The sequence below is a fragment of the Trichechus manatus genome, unplaced genomic scaffold (assembly GCF_000243295.1).
Source record: "Trichechus manatus latirostris isolate Lorelei unplaced genomic scaffold, TriManLat1.0 scaffold00044, whole genome shotgun sequence".
Classification (NCBI taxonomy): Eukaryota; Metazoa; Chordata; class Mammalia; order Sirenia; family Trichechidae; genus Trichechus; species Trichechus manatus.
The window spans coordinates 8,770,790-8,788,204 of NW_004443980.1; the positions used below are offsets into that span (position 1 = coordinate 8,770,790).

General features: G+C 40.9%; 1 protein-coding gene across 1 annotated transcript in view; it reads left to right on the plus strand.

Annotated features, from left to right (window-relative positions):
• The window catches only part of CPB2 (carboxypeptidase B2), a 52,887-nt gene that overhangs the window by 8,870 nt on the left and 26,602 nt on the right, over window positions 1–17,415 (plus strand). Inside the window, exons 2-7 of the mRNA XM_023731508.1 lie at window positions 36–111; window positions 2,582–2,706; window positions 4,628–4,736; window positions 8,969–9,070; window positions 12,404–12,508; window positions 17,250–17,360. Coding sequence (XP_023587276.1) covers window positions 36–111; window positions 2,582–2,706; window positions 4,628–4,736; window positions 8,969–9,070; window positions 12,404–12,508; window positions 17,250–17,360 — 628 coding nt within the window. The remainder of the gene's footprint in view (window positions 1–35; window positions 112–2,581; window positions 2,707–4,627; window positions 4,737–8,968; window positions 9,071–12,403; window positions 12,509–17,249; window positions 17,361–17,415) is intronic.

The following is a 17,415-nucleotide window of genomic DNA, read 5'->3' on the forward strand; positions in this document are numbered from 1 at the left end:
TATTTAATGTCACAATCTCTTTTATTTTTTCCCAGTGGCCAGGTTCTATCTGCTCTTCCTAGAACCTCTAGGCAAGTTGAAATTCTGCAAAATCTTACTACAACATACGAGGTAATTTCTCCCTGGTTGATCTTTACATCGGCTTCATCTGTGTAGGCATTGTGTGCCATGTTCCCCCCTATATTTGTCTGACTTTTATGTACCTGATATAAACCCCTCTTACAGCGTTCTTCCCTCCCCATTCTCCCATGATTTTGTTGGTTCCTCAAATGAAACCTTGTTCATTTGTGCTATTGGCTTTTCAGCCAGTTTCATAATTGTACCTTGGGATTGATCTGTGTACTTACAGGGATTCTACAATGACAACAGTTCAATAGAACTTTGCCTATAAAACGGTAGTTCTTAGTCAAGGGGTATATTAGTTTCCTAGGGTTTCAGTAACAAGTTACCACAAACTGGGTGGTGTAAAACAACAGAAGTTTATTTTCTTATAGTTCTGGAAGCTAGAAGTCCAAAATCAAGGTGTTGGCAGGGTCATGGTCTGTCTAAAGGCTCTAGGGGACAACCTATTCTGTGCCTTTCTCCTAGCTTCTGGTGTTGTCAGCAATCCTTGGAGTTCCTTGGCTTGTAGACATGTCACTCCAGTCTCTACCTCTGTGTCACATGGCGTTCTTCCTGTATGTCTCTCTCTGTGTTTCTTCTCTTCCTACAAGAACACCCATCATATTTGATTAGGGCCCAACCTAATCTAACATGACCTTATCTTGACTAATCACATCTACAAAAACCCTATCTCCAAATAAGGTCATATTCTGAGGTTTCCGGGTGGACATGAATTTTGGGAGGATGCTATTCAACCATGCACAAGGAGTAAGCACATGGGAAATTTTACTGAAAGTTTTATGCCTGGGACTCATCTCCCCATAATGCTTAAGACGTAGAAAATTGGCAAGTGTTATAAATGGTAGAAACTTGACCGTTCCAGATTCGTTAATTAGGGTTCTCTGAGAAGCAGACACCAAGACCAGATGAGAGGTGCAAGAGATTTAATGGAGGGAATGCTTGTGAAGGATAAAGAGGAAGGAGCTGGAGATGGCAGGGAGCACCTTCAGACCACCATGCAGGTATGCCACCTGTGAAGGAGAGAGGGAAGGAAGGAAGGCTGTGCATGAAAAATCTCAGACAGCAGTGCAGTTCTAGTGGAGGTCAATAGGGAGTCCTCGAGCTGAAGTCCTGAGTTAAAGGAACACCACAGGGCACAGGAGTGGGTCTGCATTAATATACCCATGGTGCCCCATCACTGGTAGGCAGCAGCCCTGAGGGAGCATGGCCTCAGCCTCCAGTGGATCAAGAGGAGGAACAGCTGGGGCTGTCAGTTCTGCTCCTCACAACAGAAGAGCCGAGTGGTGCATTTTTATGGCCACCACACTATGGTATGGAGTCATGTGTGATGCAAACTGTTAATGCACTTGGCTGCTAACCAGAAGGTTGGTAGTTCAAGTCCACTCAGAGGCACCTTGGAAAAAAAAAACCCTGCCAATCTACTTCTGAAAAATCAGCCACTGACAACTCTATGGAGCACAGTTCTACTCTGACAGACACGTGGTCATCAGGAGTAGGAAGTGACTCAACGGCAACTGGTTGCACCATGGTATAGAGGAAATATCACTACAGGAAGCAACAGATTTAGAATCTTAGTTCTTGTTCTGCCACTTTCTAGGTGTATGATTTTAGACAAGTCAGCCATGAGCCTTAGTTTCTTCATCTGAATGATGAAAAGAATAACACCTGCCCAGTCTATAGCAAAGTGTGATTATGATGATCAAATGAGCTAAGTGTGAAGGTGCTTTGAAAAAAGTACAGTAAAATAGAAAAATGTAAACTATAACTGGAAGGCATTGCCCAAAGTCCATAATTAGATTAAAGAAAAAGAATCAGTACAACCAGTTGCAGTTGAGTCAATTCCAACTCAAGGCAGCTCCATGTGTGTCAAAGTAGAAATGTGCTCCACAGAGCTTTCAATGGATGATTTCTCAGAAGTAGACCACCAGGCCTTTCTTCCAAGGCACCTTTGGGTGGACTCAAACCTCCAACCTTCAGTTAGCACCTGAGTAAGGTAACCATTTGCACCACCCAGGGACAAAGAAAAGGAACGCTGACAGAATAATCTCAAGGACATGGAATTGTTATTAACAAAAATCAATGTTTAGCCAACTTCCTTTCTAGACAAAACCTTTATTTCTCTTTTAAATACCTGACATACAGATCTAGTTTTACATTTGAGTTATAAAGATTTTCGTTCATTCATCATTCTATCATTCATTCCTTCATTTTCTCACCAAATATTTATTGAGTATGTGGCATATTCCAGGCCCTGTTAGCAATTGGGATTACAGTGAAGAATAAAACAAGCTCCCTACAGTATAAATATTTATACTACCCCATGTGCAGATGAGAACTATGGGCAGGAAGAGTCCCTCTCATGTCCCTTGTAAAGATACTCTTATGACTCTAGCTACAGATAAGGGTAATGTGAACAACTTTGCTTTTGTTTTGTCATTTTTTCTCCTTGAAACTGCAGATTGTTCTCTGGCAGCCAGCAATGGCAGAATTAATTGTGAAGAAGAAAGAAGTTCATTTTTTTGTGAATGACTCAGATGTAAGCCTTGTGAAAGCCCATTTAAATGTGAGCAGAATTCCATTCAGGTAGGCATCATTCTGTATTTATTGAGTAGCTATTATAAGCACCTATTATGCATTTTGGAGCTCTGATGGCACAGTGGTTGAGAGCCTAGCTGCTAACCTAAAGGTCAGCAGTTCAAATCCACCAGCGCCTCTAGGAAACCCTATGGGACAGTTTTACCCTGTCCTGTAGGGTCACTGTGAGTCAGAAACGAGTCGACGACAACCAGTTTGGTTTTGATTTTGGTTTATTATGCAGTTTAGGATTTCCTGGGTGGTACAAATAGCTAAGCACTTGGCTGCTAACTGAAAGGCTGGTGGTTCGAGTTCACCCAGAGGCATCTTGGAAGAAAGTCCTGGCCATCAGGTTCTGAAAAATCAGCCACTGAAAACCCTATGGAGCACAGTTCTACTCTGACACACATGGGGTCGCAGTGAGTTGGAAATGACTTGGGGCAACTGGTTTTATTTGGTTTTTTATTATGCTAAGTGATAATATAATTGCTTCCTGGAAAAATAATATTTACATTAAACAAACCAACATGGTAATCTCTGAAATGGACCCAGTGATAAAGCCATGTGGCCAACTGTGTGACCTTAGGCAAATTGTTTAACCTTTCGTGACTCGGCCCCCTTATCTGAAAATGAGTGTTACATCTACAGAGCTGCTTATACTTCCACCTTCCATGACCAGTTCAATGCCCAGGCTCGGGGTATAAAATTGTCATTTACCATGGTAGACTTTCTGGTAACTCTTGAAAAAGCTGCTGCTAAAGAGGATTTTGCTTTTCTAATTCTTCCTTCCTTCACAAGGTCAATGAACACTCCTGAATATTTGGTCCTAAACTGAAAAGTGTATCAGGTGTGATTTCTGTTCATAGTCCATGCCCTCTTCCTTTTGCTTTCTCCAGTCAACACCTCCTTCTTTACCTACTGCCCAACTTCCAGCATCCTTCCGTTGCTCTGTTACCTCTGGGAGACCATGCTCTCCTCTGAGTGTCCATGGGCAACGTTTGAATAATATGCTACAATAAGGGTTAATAATACATTATAGGTGTTTACTGTGTCCCAAGCACTGGGCTGAGCATTGCTATACATTGTATCATTTAATCCTCATTGTAGCCTGTGAAATAGATACTGTCCCCATTATGCAGATGAAAAATGGATACTTCTAAAGAAATTTCTCAAGGTCAACCAGGTAGAAAATGGCAGAACTAGAAGTCAAACTCAGATCTTTCTGATGTTGAAGGCTTGGCTCTTATCCATTGGCCTAAACAAAAGTGAAGAAACCTTTGTTATTTTGTTACTATGATAGCAATGTAAATTGTCCATATCCTCGATAGAAGGCCTTAATGTAGTTAAAATGTTTGCCTAGTTATAGTTGTGGCATTTCTCAAGAGAAATTTAATGAGATGCCTTTCTGTGCCTTGTCTTGTCCTGTACTTCTGTTTCTCTAGTGAGGTGATAATCCTTGGCGATACAGAACAGCCGGTATAGGTCAATGACTGTCACTGGAAAACAAAAAGCTTTCTGCTTCTCTTTGAGCAGCTATTGACTGAAAACAGAATAATATAAAGTTACTCCGAATTGGAGAAAGGTGTCTGTGTATGGAACTGGTATGTTCATAGTACATTCATAGTAAAGATACTGAAGAACCACATTGGAGAAATGTGATAATAATGGGGAATGGTGAGTTTTGGGAGGCTCTGAAATGTACTACATAGGAGCTACCTTCTCTCCAGCGCCCATGTGGATCTACTGAAAAGGTTTGTGACTTTCAGCTTATAACAGTGTTCATTGTTGTTGTTTGTACCTAGATGAACTTTTGCTTACTAGATTTCTTAGGATCTTTTCCCACATGGCCACCTGTTATGTCAGCCCTGGCCCATGTGGCAAGGTGAAGGCCCTGCTTGGAAATGAGCTTACCTTCTTTTTCATTCCCCAGAGTCCTGATAGGAGATGTTGAAGATCTCATTCTACAGCAGACTTCCAATGACACAGTCAGCCCCCGGGCCTCCTCGTCATACTACGAACAGTATCACTCACTAAATGAAGTAAGCCATAACACTTCTCTCCAAAATTACTAGTTCTTTTTTGGAGAAGGATGTAGAACAAAATTCTAACTCACAGAAAAAAGACCAGATTTACTGGCCTAAAGGAGACTGGAGAAACCCCGAGAGTATGGCCCCCAGACACCCTTTTAGCTCAGTGGTGAAGTCATTTCCGAGGTTCACCGTTCAGCCGGGGAGTGGACAGCCCCATAAAACCAAATGGGACTAATGAGGCACAGCAGTCCAGGGACAAGGGCCAGAAGGCAGAAGGGGACAGGAAAGCTGGTAATAGGCAACCCAAGGCTGAGTAAGGATAGTGTTGATGTGTTGTGAGGTTGTTAACCATTGTCATAGGGCAACATGTGTACTAACTGTTAAATGAGGAACTATTTTGTTCTGTAAGCCTTCATCTAAAGTGAGAATAGCAGCACAATTGGAAGAGCGTAGTCGATGTCCCTGAACTGTGCATGTAGAAGTTTTTGAAATGGTGTATCTTTGGCTATGTATGTTTTCACCAAAAAAAAAAAAAAAAGTCGAGAAGGGAGAGAGTGACATGTTGTGGGGTTGTTAACCAATGTCATAATACAATATGTGTACTACTGTTTCATGAGAAACTATTTGTTCTGTAAACCTTCACCTGAAGTACAAAATTACTTGTTCTTTTTAACCAACATTGCCACTTAAACCATAGGAAATTATTAAAGAACCAGAATTGGTGGAGGAGAATTAAAAAAAAAAATTACGTAGGCATTGTAAGGTGGAAACACATTCTTTTGCATATATCTTCCCTAGAAAGACTGCATCATACTGCGTATATTGCCTCTAAGGAGGTTGCTTTTCCAAAGCTAAGAGTATCTCTAGTTGCTAGGAGTAACACTGCATGTTAAAGAAGAACAAGAATAAAGAATGGGACCTTTTAATTGAAACGTCCACAAGAGATTAACAGTCCAATTGATCATGTCTCTTTGGATCTTCTTTTTTTTGAATTCTCATTGAATGATTGCTAAGTTACCTCACTGAATTAAGGAATTTATTCACTTACAGTTAATACACTATGAATGAATGTCTTTTATTCTAACCATGAGGAATCTATTTGAAACAATAATACCCGTATTTTAATCTTTAAGAAACTGGATTTTTTTTTTTTCCAATCAGTGCTTACAGGTTCCAGTTTTATCAGTATCAGGAAGCATCCATACAATACACTCAAAGTCATTTCCCCTGTATTTGTTAGTTGAAAAGGGTAAATCTCTGGAGGACTTTCTCTTTTATCTAGAATACCCCAAGGAATAAAACCTCTTGATGCCTTTTTTTCCTCATATGAGAATATTGTTATATTGCCTAATATAAGCATTTTTATCATCTTTGACTGGATACCCAGCAGCTGTTTGGAGCCATAGCCATTCTTTTAAGACATCTCAAGCCCTGGTGGTGCAGCGGTTAAGAGCTCGGCAGCTAACCAAAAAGGTCAGCAGTTCGAATCCACTAGCTGCTCCTTGAAAACCCTATGGGGCAGTTCTACTCTGTCCAATAGGGTTGATGGCAATGGGTTTGGTGTTTTGGTAAGACTTAAGTAATAAAGTAAATTTTGTATTTCATCTTCAGGAACATCTGTTCCTTTCCAGTGAGTTAAACCAGAACCCATTAGGCTTCTAGAATCCATGTGCCTGGATAAACGATGTGGCTCTTTTAAAATTGCCTTCCCCGCTTTTATCTCTCCTGCCTCATCTACTCCACCTAGACCACCTCCAACGTCCATCACCAGCACTGTAATAACCAAGTTTGATACCAAGAGCCGAGAGGCTAGGTAGGAATGTTTTGCAAAATGGAGAAGGTGACTGTGTCACTGATACGTCAAATTTGGCAGGGAGAAAAGAATGCCTTAAACAGAAGCATTTAAATTCTTAAATTTAATTTAAAAATTATTGTGTTCAAAGAAGTTAAGTTTTCTTACCCTATGTCCAGGAAGGACATGATATGGGGGTGCGGCAGGGAGGAAGTATATGACATTTCTAAAAAGATTTTAAAATTTCTTCCCTCTCCCTCCACACCTAATCCTTTCTAAGAGGTTTGTAGGAACCATGGCAATCTTGCTCTCAAGAAATTCTGTTAATTCCTTCCTTGTCTTTTAACACTGCAGTGCTTCTGCCAGTTCTCCCAGAGATCTCTCCATCAGCCCTGCTCACATGATCACCTGGTGAGCCGGAGGGTTGCTTTTGCCATTGGTTCAGACCAGGGAATGGAGTTTCAAGTATCCACTGTAGGGAAAGAGAAACAAATGGCCATAAAATACTTCTTGTAACAAACGGAGTGTGTTACAAAGTAAAGACGTGTGAAATGAGTCAGGTTTACAAAGTTACCCCTGAGAGGGTTTCTGGGGTGGAGGAAATCTACTGAACCATCAGTGCTGTAACATACAAAAAAAAAAACACACCAAGTACACCAGCTGCCACTGAGTCGATTCTGACTCATGGTGACCCCATGTGTGTCAGAGTAGAGCTGCGCTCCATAGCATTTTCAATGGCTGATATTTTGGAAATAGGTCACCAGGCCTTTCTTCCAAGCCTCCTCTGGGTGGACTCTATAAACTTTTGGTGAGCAGGCAAGCTCATTAACCCTTTGAACCACTCAAGGACTCCCAACTATAGCAGTTCTCTCAGTTGTATTCATGCCTCAGAAGAAACAGAGTCCCAATGAGGAAATCCCTGATGTTTAAATTTCAGATACCACAGACACTCAGAGGGTAGGTGGCAAGTGGGCCTTCCAGAAGCCCTTTAATTGGCCAGCATGGGGACAACCACTTAGACATACCACACCCTCTAGTTATGCTACTCTAAGAGAATCCAAGGGCAAATGGTACCCCAGTTCCCAGCCGGCAGGATTGCTATTTGAAGAACAGAACCTCTAGAAAAGTTCTCAGATATAAGGCCAAGAGTTGGTCGTTCCTATTTCATAAGATATGTGAGTTTCAACGGGGCCCTTGGGAAGCTGATGTGCATTAAAACATGACTGAGTTCAATCACAGCAATCGCAGACCAAATGAGAATTCAATGCCTGTTTTGAAGTGAACATAAGCCTCAAGTCAGTCGCAGACCTTATTTTTGGTTTTTCCTTCCGCTATATAACCTCAACTACCTTCGGTCCTCCCCACAATAGTTTGGATCAGAATAAAACTACTTCTCAGGATAGAAGAGGAGTTTTCTCTTTTCCAGATTCCTTTACCTCTCTTGGTTCTACACATCCTATTGTGCTTACAGAACTCTCGAGCAGGAAGTAATGGTATTGTTACCGCAATAATGCGGATTGGAGCCGCCTGCCGCAATAGTCAATTCTGAGACAGGGGTGAGGTGAGCAGCAAGAGGTTTATTATATGTTGATATATAGGAGACAGAGGGGAATAGATTCCTCAGAAAAACCTGTCTCCCTCACTGGAGATCGGCTGAAGGCTTTTATAGGGAAAGGATTATGGGTGTTAGAAGTTTGTGTTAGTTTCCCCTTGTGGTGGTCATGTCTCAGATGAGTTAATCTTCTACTGGTATTCTTGGGGGTTATCTGGTGACATCCTTGGGGATTATCTGGAGACTTCCTGGTTTTTCTTGTCACAAGATGGGTGCCTTGTTTGGTTTTCATCCTTAGATCATTATCACTTGTTTTCTAGCCTCCAAGGAGGAACATCGGTTAATCTTAAACCTTTTGTAGAAACTGGAGAAACGAGATCATGAGGCAATGTGGCAGTTAGCAATGGGGAGTAAATAATAGTGAACCAGGCCTGTGTAGCCTCTTCCAGTATTGCTGTTTATCCTGGGCAAAGACAATGTCCTAGGAGAGTCTTGAAAAGTGAATATTTAAAAAAAAAAAAAAGTTGCGTGTGATAGAGAACTCTCTAATGGATGGTAAGGAGAATTTCATATACAGAGGCAGGGATTCAATGTGATAAACCTTTTAAAATAACTTGCTGGAGCCACACTTTAAAGTTCAACTTTTCCTACTTTGTCGTAAGTTTCTTAGTACTTTTGCACTTTTTCTCTAAAATGTGATTCTTTTCAAAACCTCAATTTCACTGATTTTCCTAAATAGCAGAAAAAAAAACCTGCCCCAAGTATTTCAGTTCATCATTCCATCTACATACAAAGTTTGAGAGTAATCTCCTTCCCTTGAAGACTTTGTCTGTTTCCTTTGGTCATGAAGTGGTTTGTATTTGCTCTTGGGCTAATCGATGGTTTCTGTTTTGATAGATCTATTCTTGGATAGATCTTATAACAGAGTGGTATCCTGATATGGTTGAAAAAATCCACATTGGATCCTCATATGAGAAGTACCCACTTTACGTTTTAAAGGTATGTTGTAGACAGAGTCATTGATCTTTCAGCTTTGTGCAGGGCTTAATTCTCCAGTGGTGCTTGTTATAACCTGAATTTTTTTTTCTTTGAGTCTTGGAAATATTTGTATTGCAAGTGTTTCTCAACTTTAATATTCAACACTTTAGGAGTTGATTATTACCTTTAAAGGTCCCCGGGTGGTACAAATGGTTTGCGCCCAACAACTAACCTAAAGGTTGGCAGTTTGAACCGACCCAGAGACACCACAGAAGAAATGCCTGGTGATCTGCTTTTGTAAAGACTGCAGCCAAGAAAACCCTGTGGAGCAGTTCTACTCTGTAACACATGGAGTTGCCGTAAGTTGGAATCAACCTGACAGCAATGGGTTATTGTTGTTGTTGTTTGCTTGCTTGTTTTAATTGCCTTTAAAAGAAATTCCTTTTACAATGCAGCGTTAGTTCAAGAGGAGCCCTGGTGGCACAGTGGTTAGGTGCTTGGCTGCTAACCAAAATGTCGATGGCTCAAACACCCCAGCAGCTCCTTGGGAGAAAGATGTGGCAGTCTGCTGCCATAAAGATTTCAGCCTAGGAAACCCCATGGGGTTGTTCTACTCTGTCCTATAGGGCCCCTATTAGTAAGAATTGACTTGATGGCAATGGGTATTAGTTCAAGAGTTGGAACCTCAGTTCTAGAATCAACTCTGCTGCAGTTTATGTGACATTAGACACGCCCTTTAACTTTCCTGGGCTCAGCACCTACAATCATAAAATGAGGGAATTTCTCTGGATTATTTCTCAAATTTCACTGGTATTTTATTTACCACCACCACCTCAGACTGGCTTACTTAGGCAAAAAGAAAGAAAGAAAGAAAAAGAGAGGAGTCTCTTATTGGGAAAACGCTATTGCAGCTTTTGGAACCAAAGAAAAGGCTGAACATTGAGGCCCAGGGAAGGATAGGAACCAGGGTATCCTGGGGACCTTGGCTCATGCAATAGCTTCTATTCCAATCACCATCCATTTGATTATCTATTTTCAGTCGTGAAAACTTCTGGGAGCAAATCTGATTTACCTATCTTGGGTCAGGTGTCTCCTGTCTTAGATAACTTGGCGTTAGTAAGGATCAGTGAACATAGTCACCAGAAGAATTTTTAGGAGCCATAAACTATATTAATTTCTGCTGTTACTGGGCAGCATTTCTTTCTGTTATACATAAGGTCACCATGAGTCAGGGCTAACTCAAAAGCAAACAACAAGAATATTAACAGTTTCTAATTCTGTAGGTCTGTTATTTACCACTCTCTCCTCTTAAAAAAAAAATTAAGGAAGCTATGGAAAAAATTAATCCTTAGAAATAGTTGATTTAGTAACATGTAATTTATACACACCTTCCCAACATTAGCTAAATTGTAACAGATGAGCCTCTTTGGCCATCCAAAGTCAAGACTTTGAGTCAGTACTTCTGGGTTTTAATCGGTCTCAGACAAGAACTTGCAGGGGAAACTCAAAGCAGACATGAAGCCTTGGATGCTCTTGACAGCCTAGTTGGTCAATCACATTGGACACATGTAATCATGACATAGGCACACATGATATTTGCTTTTGGCGGTATTGCATGTAGTCGTTAGAATTTGCATTTCTGGGACATAGAGGTAGGAGTCATGCTTCCTGGATGCCTGAAGCCCACTCGTTTGACCAAGGAAGTCCATGTAATGTGGGTCTCTAGGGGTCTTCTGTTTACTGTCAGCCCCGGCACCAACAGAGTTTGCACAGCCCAGTTCAGCAGATGGTCAAGTAAGGCAACCAATCCAGACAACTCAGGATTTTCTTTGAAACTGTGTAGAGTACAACAGCCAGCAGTTGCTCCTTTTGTACAATTTGACCCTTAGTGGCCAATGTCATTTGACTTTCTCTCTTGCCCTTTAGTTGGATATTGCTAGCTCTGTTGTTGTTAGGTGCTGCCCAATTGATTCTGACCCATAGCCACCCCAGTGACAGAGCAGACTGCTCCATAGGGTTTTCTAGGCTGTAATCTTTATAGGAGCAGAATGCCATGTCTTTCTCCCGTGGAGCCACTGGGTGATTTCAAACCATCAACCTTTTAGTTAGCAGCCAAGTGCTTAACCATTGCACCACCAGGGCTCTAAATCCCAAACCAAACTCATTGCCATCAAGTCAGTTCCAACTCATATCGACCCCATAGGACGGGGTAGAACTGCCCACATAGGGTTTCCAAAGCTGTAATCTTTACAAAAGCAGACTGTCACATCTTTCTCCTGCAGAGTGGCTAGTAGGTTTGGGCCATCAACCTTTCCGTTAACAGCCAAGTGCTTTAACCCTGGTGGCACAGTGGTCAAAGTGTTCAGCTGCTAACTGAAAGGTCAGCAGTTCAAATCCACTAGCTGCTCTGCCGGAGAAAGATGTGACAGTCTGCTTCCGTAAAGATTACAGCCTTGGAAACCCTATGTGGCAGTTCTCCTCTGTCCTATGGGGTCGCTATGAGTTGGAATCGACTTGATGGCACTGAGTTACCAGGGCTCTAGGTAAGCAAAAAACTCCTTATTTTAGAATTTCAACTCCACATGTTTGTTTGATTTGACAACACTCTTCTCCCTTTTTTCCATCCCCTAAAATTGTGGTATCACTAATTTTTTAATGTTAATGAATTATGATTTATTGTTTGGAGATGTTTTGGGGGAGTTCTTTTAAAGACACCAAAGGCTATCATTGAGGAAAGGTCGAGCTTTCTTACTGCAGAGAGTTGGCAGCTGGGACCAGGCCAACATACTGTGAATCAGAACAAGGCCTCTGTCCTCAGATCTGTAATCAGTTTGTGTGAAGTTAGATGTGTGCTTCTTTTCGTGTGAACTGGGGAAATAGAAATTGTGCACCCCGGGGCAAATGGTGAGGGAATCCACGTTTATCTCTGGCACCATGGACTTTTCTCTGTTCTCTGTTCTTGGTGCATCTCCATGCCTCCTAGGGAAGGCGGCCCACCCAACACCTACCCATTTACCTCTAATGTGAAGGTTTGGCCTGAAGCTCTAAAGTCTGGTCTCTGCTTCTCCATTGCCACATGAAGTTCTGACATGACTAGATAATTGTGGGGGGAAAAGAGCTTGAAATCAAGAATCCTGCTGACAAACCTTAGTGCCCACTCCCACCAGCTATGACCTTAGCTGCTGCCCTTTCATCTCACCAGCTTCTTAGTTTTCCTTTGAATTCTCAAAGGAATGGAGAGAACAATGTGTATTGTATAGAGTAGCTGAGAGAATTAAATATAAGCACTATATAAATGGAAAATATCATCCTGAGAGTTATTGTTTTTGTTACTTTTTTATTTTCTTTGAGCAGGTTTCCAAAAAAGGACAAATAACTAAAAATGCCGTATGGATTGACTGTGGAATCCACGCCAGAGAATGGATTTCTCCTGCTTTCTGCTTGTGGTTCATAGGCTATGTAAGTATTCACATTCTTTTAAGTATATGGCCCAAGACTACCTATATCTGAATGACCTGAGTAGTTTATTAACTAATTAATTTTGCTTTTTCTTTTCTCCACCACCCCCCACCCCCACCACTGCCACCATGGGCTATTTATTTTAAGGTATTATTCCAAGTCAAGTCATAGATTCCTTTTTTTCTTTTATTTTTGTGGTTTAAGTGAAAGTTTACAATTTAAGTTAGTCTCTCATACACAAATTTATAAATACATTGTTATGTGACCCTAGTTGCTCTCCTTGTACTGTGACAGCACACTGGTCCTTTCCACCCCAGATGTCCCGTGTCCATTCAACCAGCTCCTGATCCTCTCTGCCTTCTTATCTCAGCTCTGGACAGGAGCTACCCATTTAGTCTCATATCTACTTGAGCTAAGATGCACACTCTTCACGAGTATCATTTTATGTCCCACAGTCTAATCTTTGTGTGAAGAGCTGGCCTCGGCAATGGTTTTAGTCTTGGGCTAACAGAGAGTCTGGGGGCCATGTCTTCCGGGGTCCCTCCAGTCCCAATCAAACCATTAAGTCTGGTTTTTTACTAGAATTTGAATTCTGCACCCCACTTTTCTCCCACTCTGTCAGGGACCCTCTGTTGTGTTCCCTGTCAGGGCGGTCATTGTGGTAGCTGGGCACCATACAGTTCTTCTGGTCTCAGGCTGATGAAGTCTCTGGTTTATGTGGCCCTTTATGTCTCTTGGGCTAATACTTTCCTTGTGTCCATGGTGTTCTTCATTTTCCTATACTCCAGGTGGGTTGGGACCAATTGATGCATCTTAGATGGCTACTCGCTAGCTTTTAAGACCCCAGACACCACTCACCAAAGTATGATGCAGAACATTTTCTTAATAAACTTTGTTATGCCAATTCAGGTCATAGACTTCTTGATTCAAAATCTCTGGAGGTGAGGCTTGGATGAGGCTTAATTACCCAAATTAAGTTTGAAAACCATGATCTCAATCTTCCTAAAGGTTGTTGACGGAGCCCTGGTGGTGCGAAGGGTTATGTGCTTAGCTGTTAACTGAGGGTTGGTGGTTCAGACCTACCCAGTGATACCATGGTAAAAAGACCTGGCCATCTGCTTCCATAAAGATTACAGCCTTGGAAACCCAATGGGGCAGTTCTACTCTGTCACATGGGGCCACTATGAGTCGAAAACAACTCGACAGCACACAACAACAACACAAAGATTGTTAATCTTTTCCTTCCGACATTTCTATCTGGGCTGAACACTGGAGAATAATTAAGAAATAATATGCTGGTCGTAATATGTTTACTAAGGAGCTCTGGTTGCACAGTGGTTAAAGTACTCAGCTGCTAACTGAAAGGTCGGCAGTTCAAATCCATCATCTACTCTGTGGGAGAAAGACATGGCAGTCTGCTTCCACAGAGACTAAAAAAAACTGTTTGCTGCTGAGTCTGAATCATAGCAACCCTATAGGACAGTATAGAACTGCCCCATAGGATTTCCAAGGAGCAGCCAATGGATCTGAACAGCCGACCTTTTGGTTAGCAGCCAAACACTTAACCAGTATACCACCACAGCCTTGGAAACCCTATGGGGCAGTTCTACTCTGTCCTATAGGGTCGCTATGAGTCGGAATCCACCTGACGGCAATGGGGTGGGTTTTTAATATGTTTACTAGGTAGAAGAAAGAAGTGACGCAATTATCTAAGTTGGATCCCAATTAATCCTTTTTCCTTTGGTTTGAACTATCCAGACGTCTTTTGCCATTTTCTGCCTCTGGAAACGAAACATAAAGCACAACATTACAGAGCAGATCATATTTTCCCACACGTCATAATTGGGGATTTTGTCCCTGAAGAAAGGTTTGGCATCAAGGAAACCATATATAAGACAAATAGTATGTCATTAAAATAAAAAATATAATGGCTACAAACCTCTGCAAATGAAAACAGTAAAAATTATCCTTTAAATCCTATAAGGTGGACATATATGTCCTCTATCCTGATTTATATAAAGAGCACTTGCCACTGAAAAAATAACTCCAAACATGTGTCCTTCCCATAATGGTCATTTTTGTCTTCATATTCACAAACGCATAGTAATACAAAAGAATGCATTAGAAAGTTAAGTGTTTGCCACGTAGATAGAGCTGCCTTAACAAATGAGATATTTTAAAGGTAAGTGTCAAAGGTGGAAGGTAGAAGTATGCCTGCCTCTTCTAGGACTTCACAAATGCAGCCTCCCTAGCTACCTTCATGGCCTTCCCACCCTCCCCTCCCCCGGGCAGAGCTGCAGCATTACAGACCCCACAGAAGAATTCCCAGCCAGTGTTGACACTTCTTTGACCAAATGCAGATGGTTCCAACTGACCAGACCCTTAGCCCAGCCCAGTCATTTTGACCATCTAGAACCTTCCTAAAGTTCGGTAGTTTTACTCCTTTTAGGTCATGAATGGAGCAGGGCACAAAACGAGAGAAAAACACTTGCTTTTCATTCCATCACTGAACCTGAGAAGGGCCAGAAAGAAAATTCGATTCATACTGAATCTAATCCATATTGGTGAAGCTGTCCCTAATCACTACCCTTTCCAACCCAACACCTCTTCCCCGTTATTAACCAACCTACCCTTTACCCCACCAGCTTGCTGAATCTTTGTAAGATTAAATTATTTAATCCACAAATATTTATACATTGCTTGCAAGGTTCCAGACCCCAGAGATACAATGAGGAAAAAGATACAGCCCAAGGAGCTTACAGTCTAGTATTTTTCCCCAACAATGGGAACCTGGCTTTTGTAGCCCAAGCCTACATAAACAATAAGCCTTTTTAAAAATGGACGTTTTAGAAGCTCCATTGCAGATTGAACCATTGGGATCCATAGGGTTTTCATCGGCTGATTTTTTAGAAGTAAATCACCAGGGCTTTGTTCCTCAGGAAGCCTAAGGCTAGTCGCTTCTCTCTATGCCTCTCATTCATTTTCTCTCTGGACGTGAGCAGATTTAGATTCCTTCTATTGCCACAAAGGAGGCCTGATGGCATAACAGTTAAGTGCTCGACTGCTAACCAAAAGTTGGCGGTTCAAACCCACCAGCTGCTCCATGGGAGAACAGACCTGGCAATCTACTCCCATAAAGATTACAGCCTAGAAAACCCTATGGAGCAGTTCTGCTCTGTCCTACAGGGTCACTACGAGTCAGAATTGACTCAATGGCACACAACAACAATCTTTTTCTGATAACAAATGCCAGGTGATTGCTGAAAAACGTCTCCAACCCAAATTTACAAATTTGTAGCATAAAAAATGTATTTACTGTTTACTACTTAAGGGATTGCTTCTCTCAGTCTATACATTTTGCTTCCTTTTCATTAAGCTTCTATTTCTGACCTATAGTAGATTAAAACAAAACAAACAAAAAAAACCCTTGCATTTTTTCTTACCCTTTTCCCATATTTCATAAGTGGTTAATCCATTACAAAGGATTTTAATATGGCTCTTGTGATCATTTTAGAGAGAAATAAGGATATAATATTTTAAATATTTAAAGGGAAAATGATAAAGTGTTCGGTATAGTACAATTAGGATTCAAAAGACTTCTTTTGCTTTTGTCAATAATGAAAAAATTTCTTAACAAAATCTTTGAATAAAGGTTGGAACAACAATTTCAAACTAATCCAAAAATTAAAGTGTAGTAATGCTGCCATAAATGAAGATTTTAAATCAAACTTAGCCCTAGATGAAATGATTTAACCAGCTAAAATGTGTCTTTATGGTCCTCTTGCCTCTCTTTTGGTCATTTTGGGTGAATGTTTGTCATCAGAATATAGATGCCCCTTATATCATGTTGGAATATGTGACCCTAAGCCGGGTATGAGTCCTAGAGGAGACAACAGCAGGTGTAAGATGGTACCTATCAGGAAAGTCATAGCTAGTACCTAGGAGAAGATTCCACTGATTCTAAAGCCTAATGACCTGATGCTTGACAGACACATTCATTTCTAGCAAGAATTTAGCTCCACAACAAGTTCTAGGCAAAATTTAGAAAATAGAATTTATTGGTGCTCTACTAAAAATCCATCTGTATGAGTCCATAAGGTCAGTCTTTAATCTAAAGCAAAGATGTGAAGGTAAGGGAGCAGGGAAACTAGAATACTGGAAATGGAACAACAGAACACATTTAAAAAGAATGTTGACACACTGTGAAAAATGTAACTAATGTCATTGATCAATTTGTGTGAAAACTGTCAAATGGGAACCTAACTTGCTGTGTAAACTTTCACGAAAAACCCAGTAAAATATTTTTTTTTAAAAATAGCATCTAATCATATCTGGACATAAGACAAAGTGCATTTAAGCTCTGATTGATGTGGATTACTAAAGAGGGAGCTGGAGTATAGCTAGATTTTTGTTTCCTTAAATTTTTGAATGTAGTGAGCTTTATTATCTTATTTTATGGCTTTCATAAAGAATTACTTTTAGAAGGGAAGTTTTAAAAATTTATGATTCTATTTTCTGCCTCTATTAAATAGGAAGACTGTGTGTCCTGTGTCCAAGGCATTTACCATCACTTGGTAGCAGAGTACCCTAAATTCAGTCCTTTGAGGAATTAATACTCTTCCTGAAAGTTAAATCTGCAAATCTAAACACACCAAATGACTTTGGAGAGGAGGGGAAAGCACATAAAAGAAATAGACTAAGTTTAGAAGGACTTAAAACAGATGTGCTTTTTAATTTGCAGGTAACTCAACTCTATGGAAAGGAAAGAATGTACACTAATCTTCTGAGACACATGGACTTCTATGTCATGCCAGTGGTTAATGTGGATGGTTATGACTACAGCTGGAAAAAGGTAGGTGGTTAACGTGGGTGGTTATGAGTACAGCTGGAAAGAGGTAGGTGGTTAA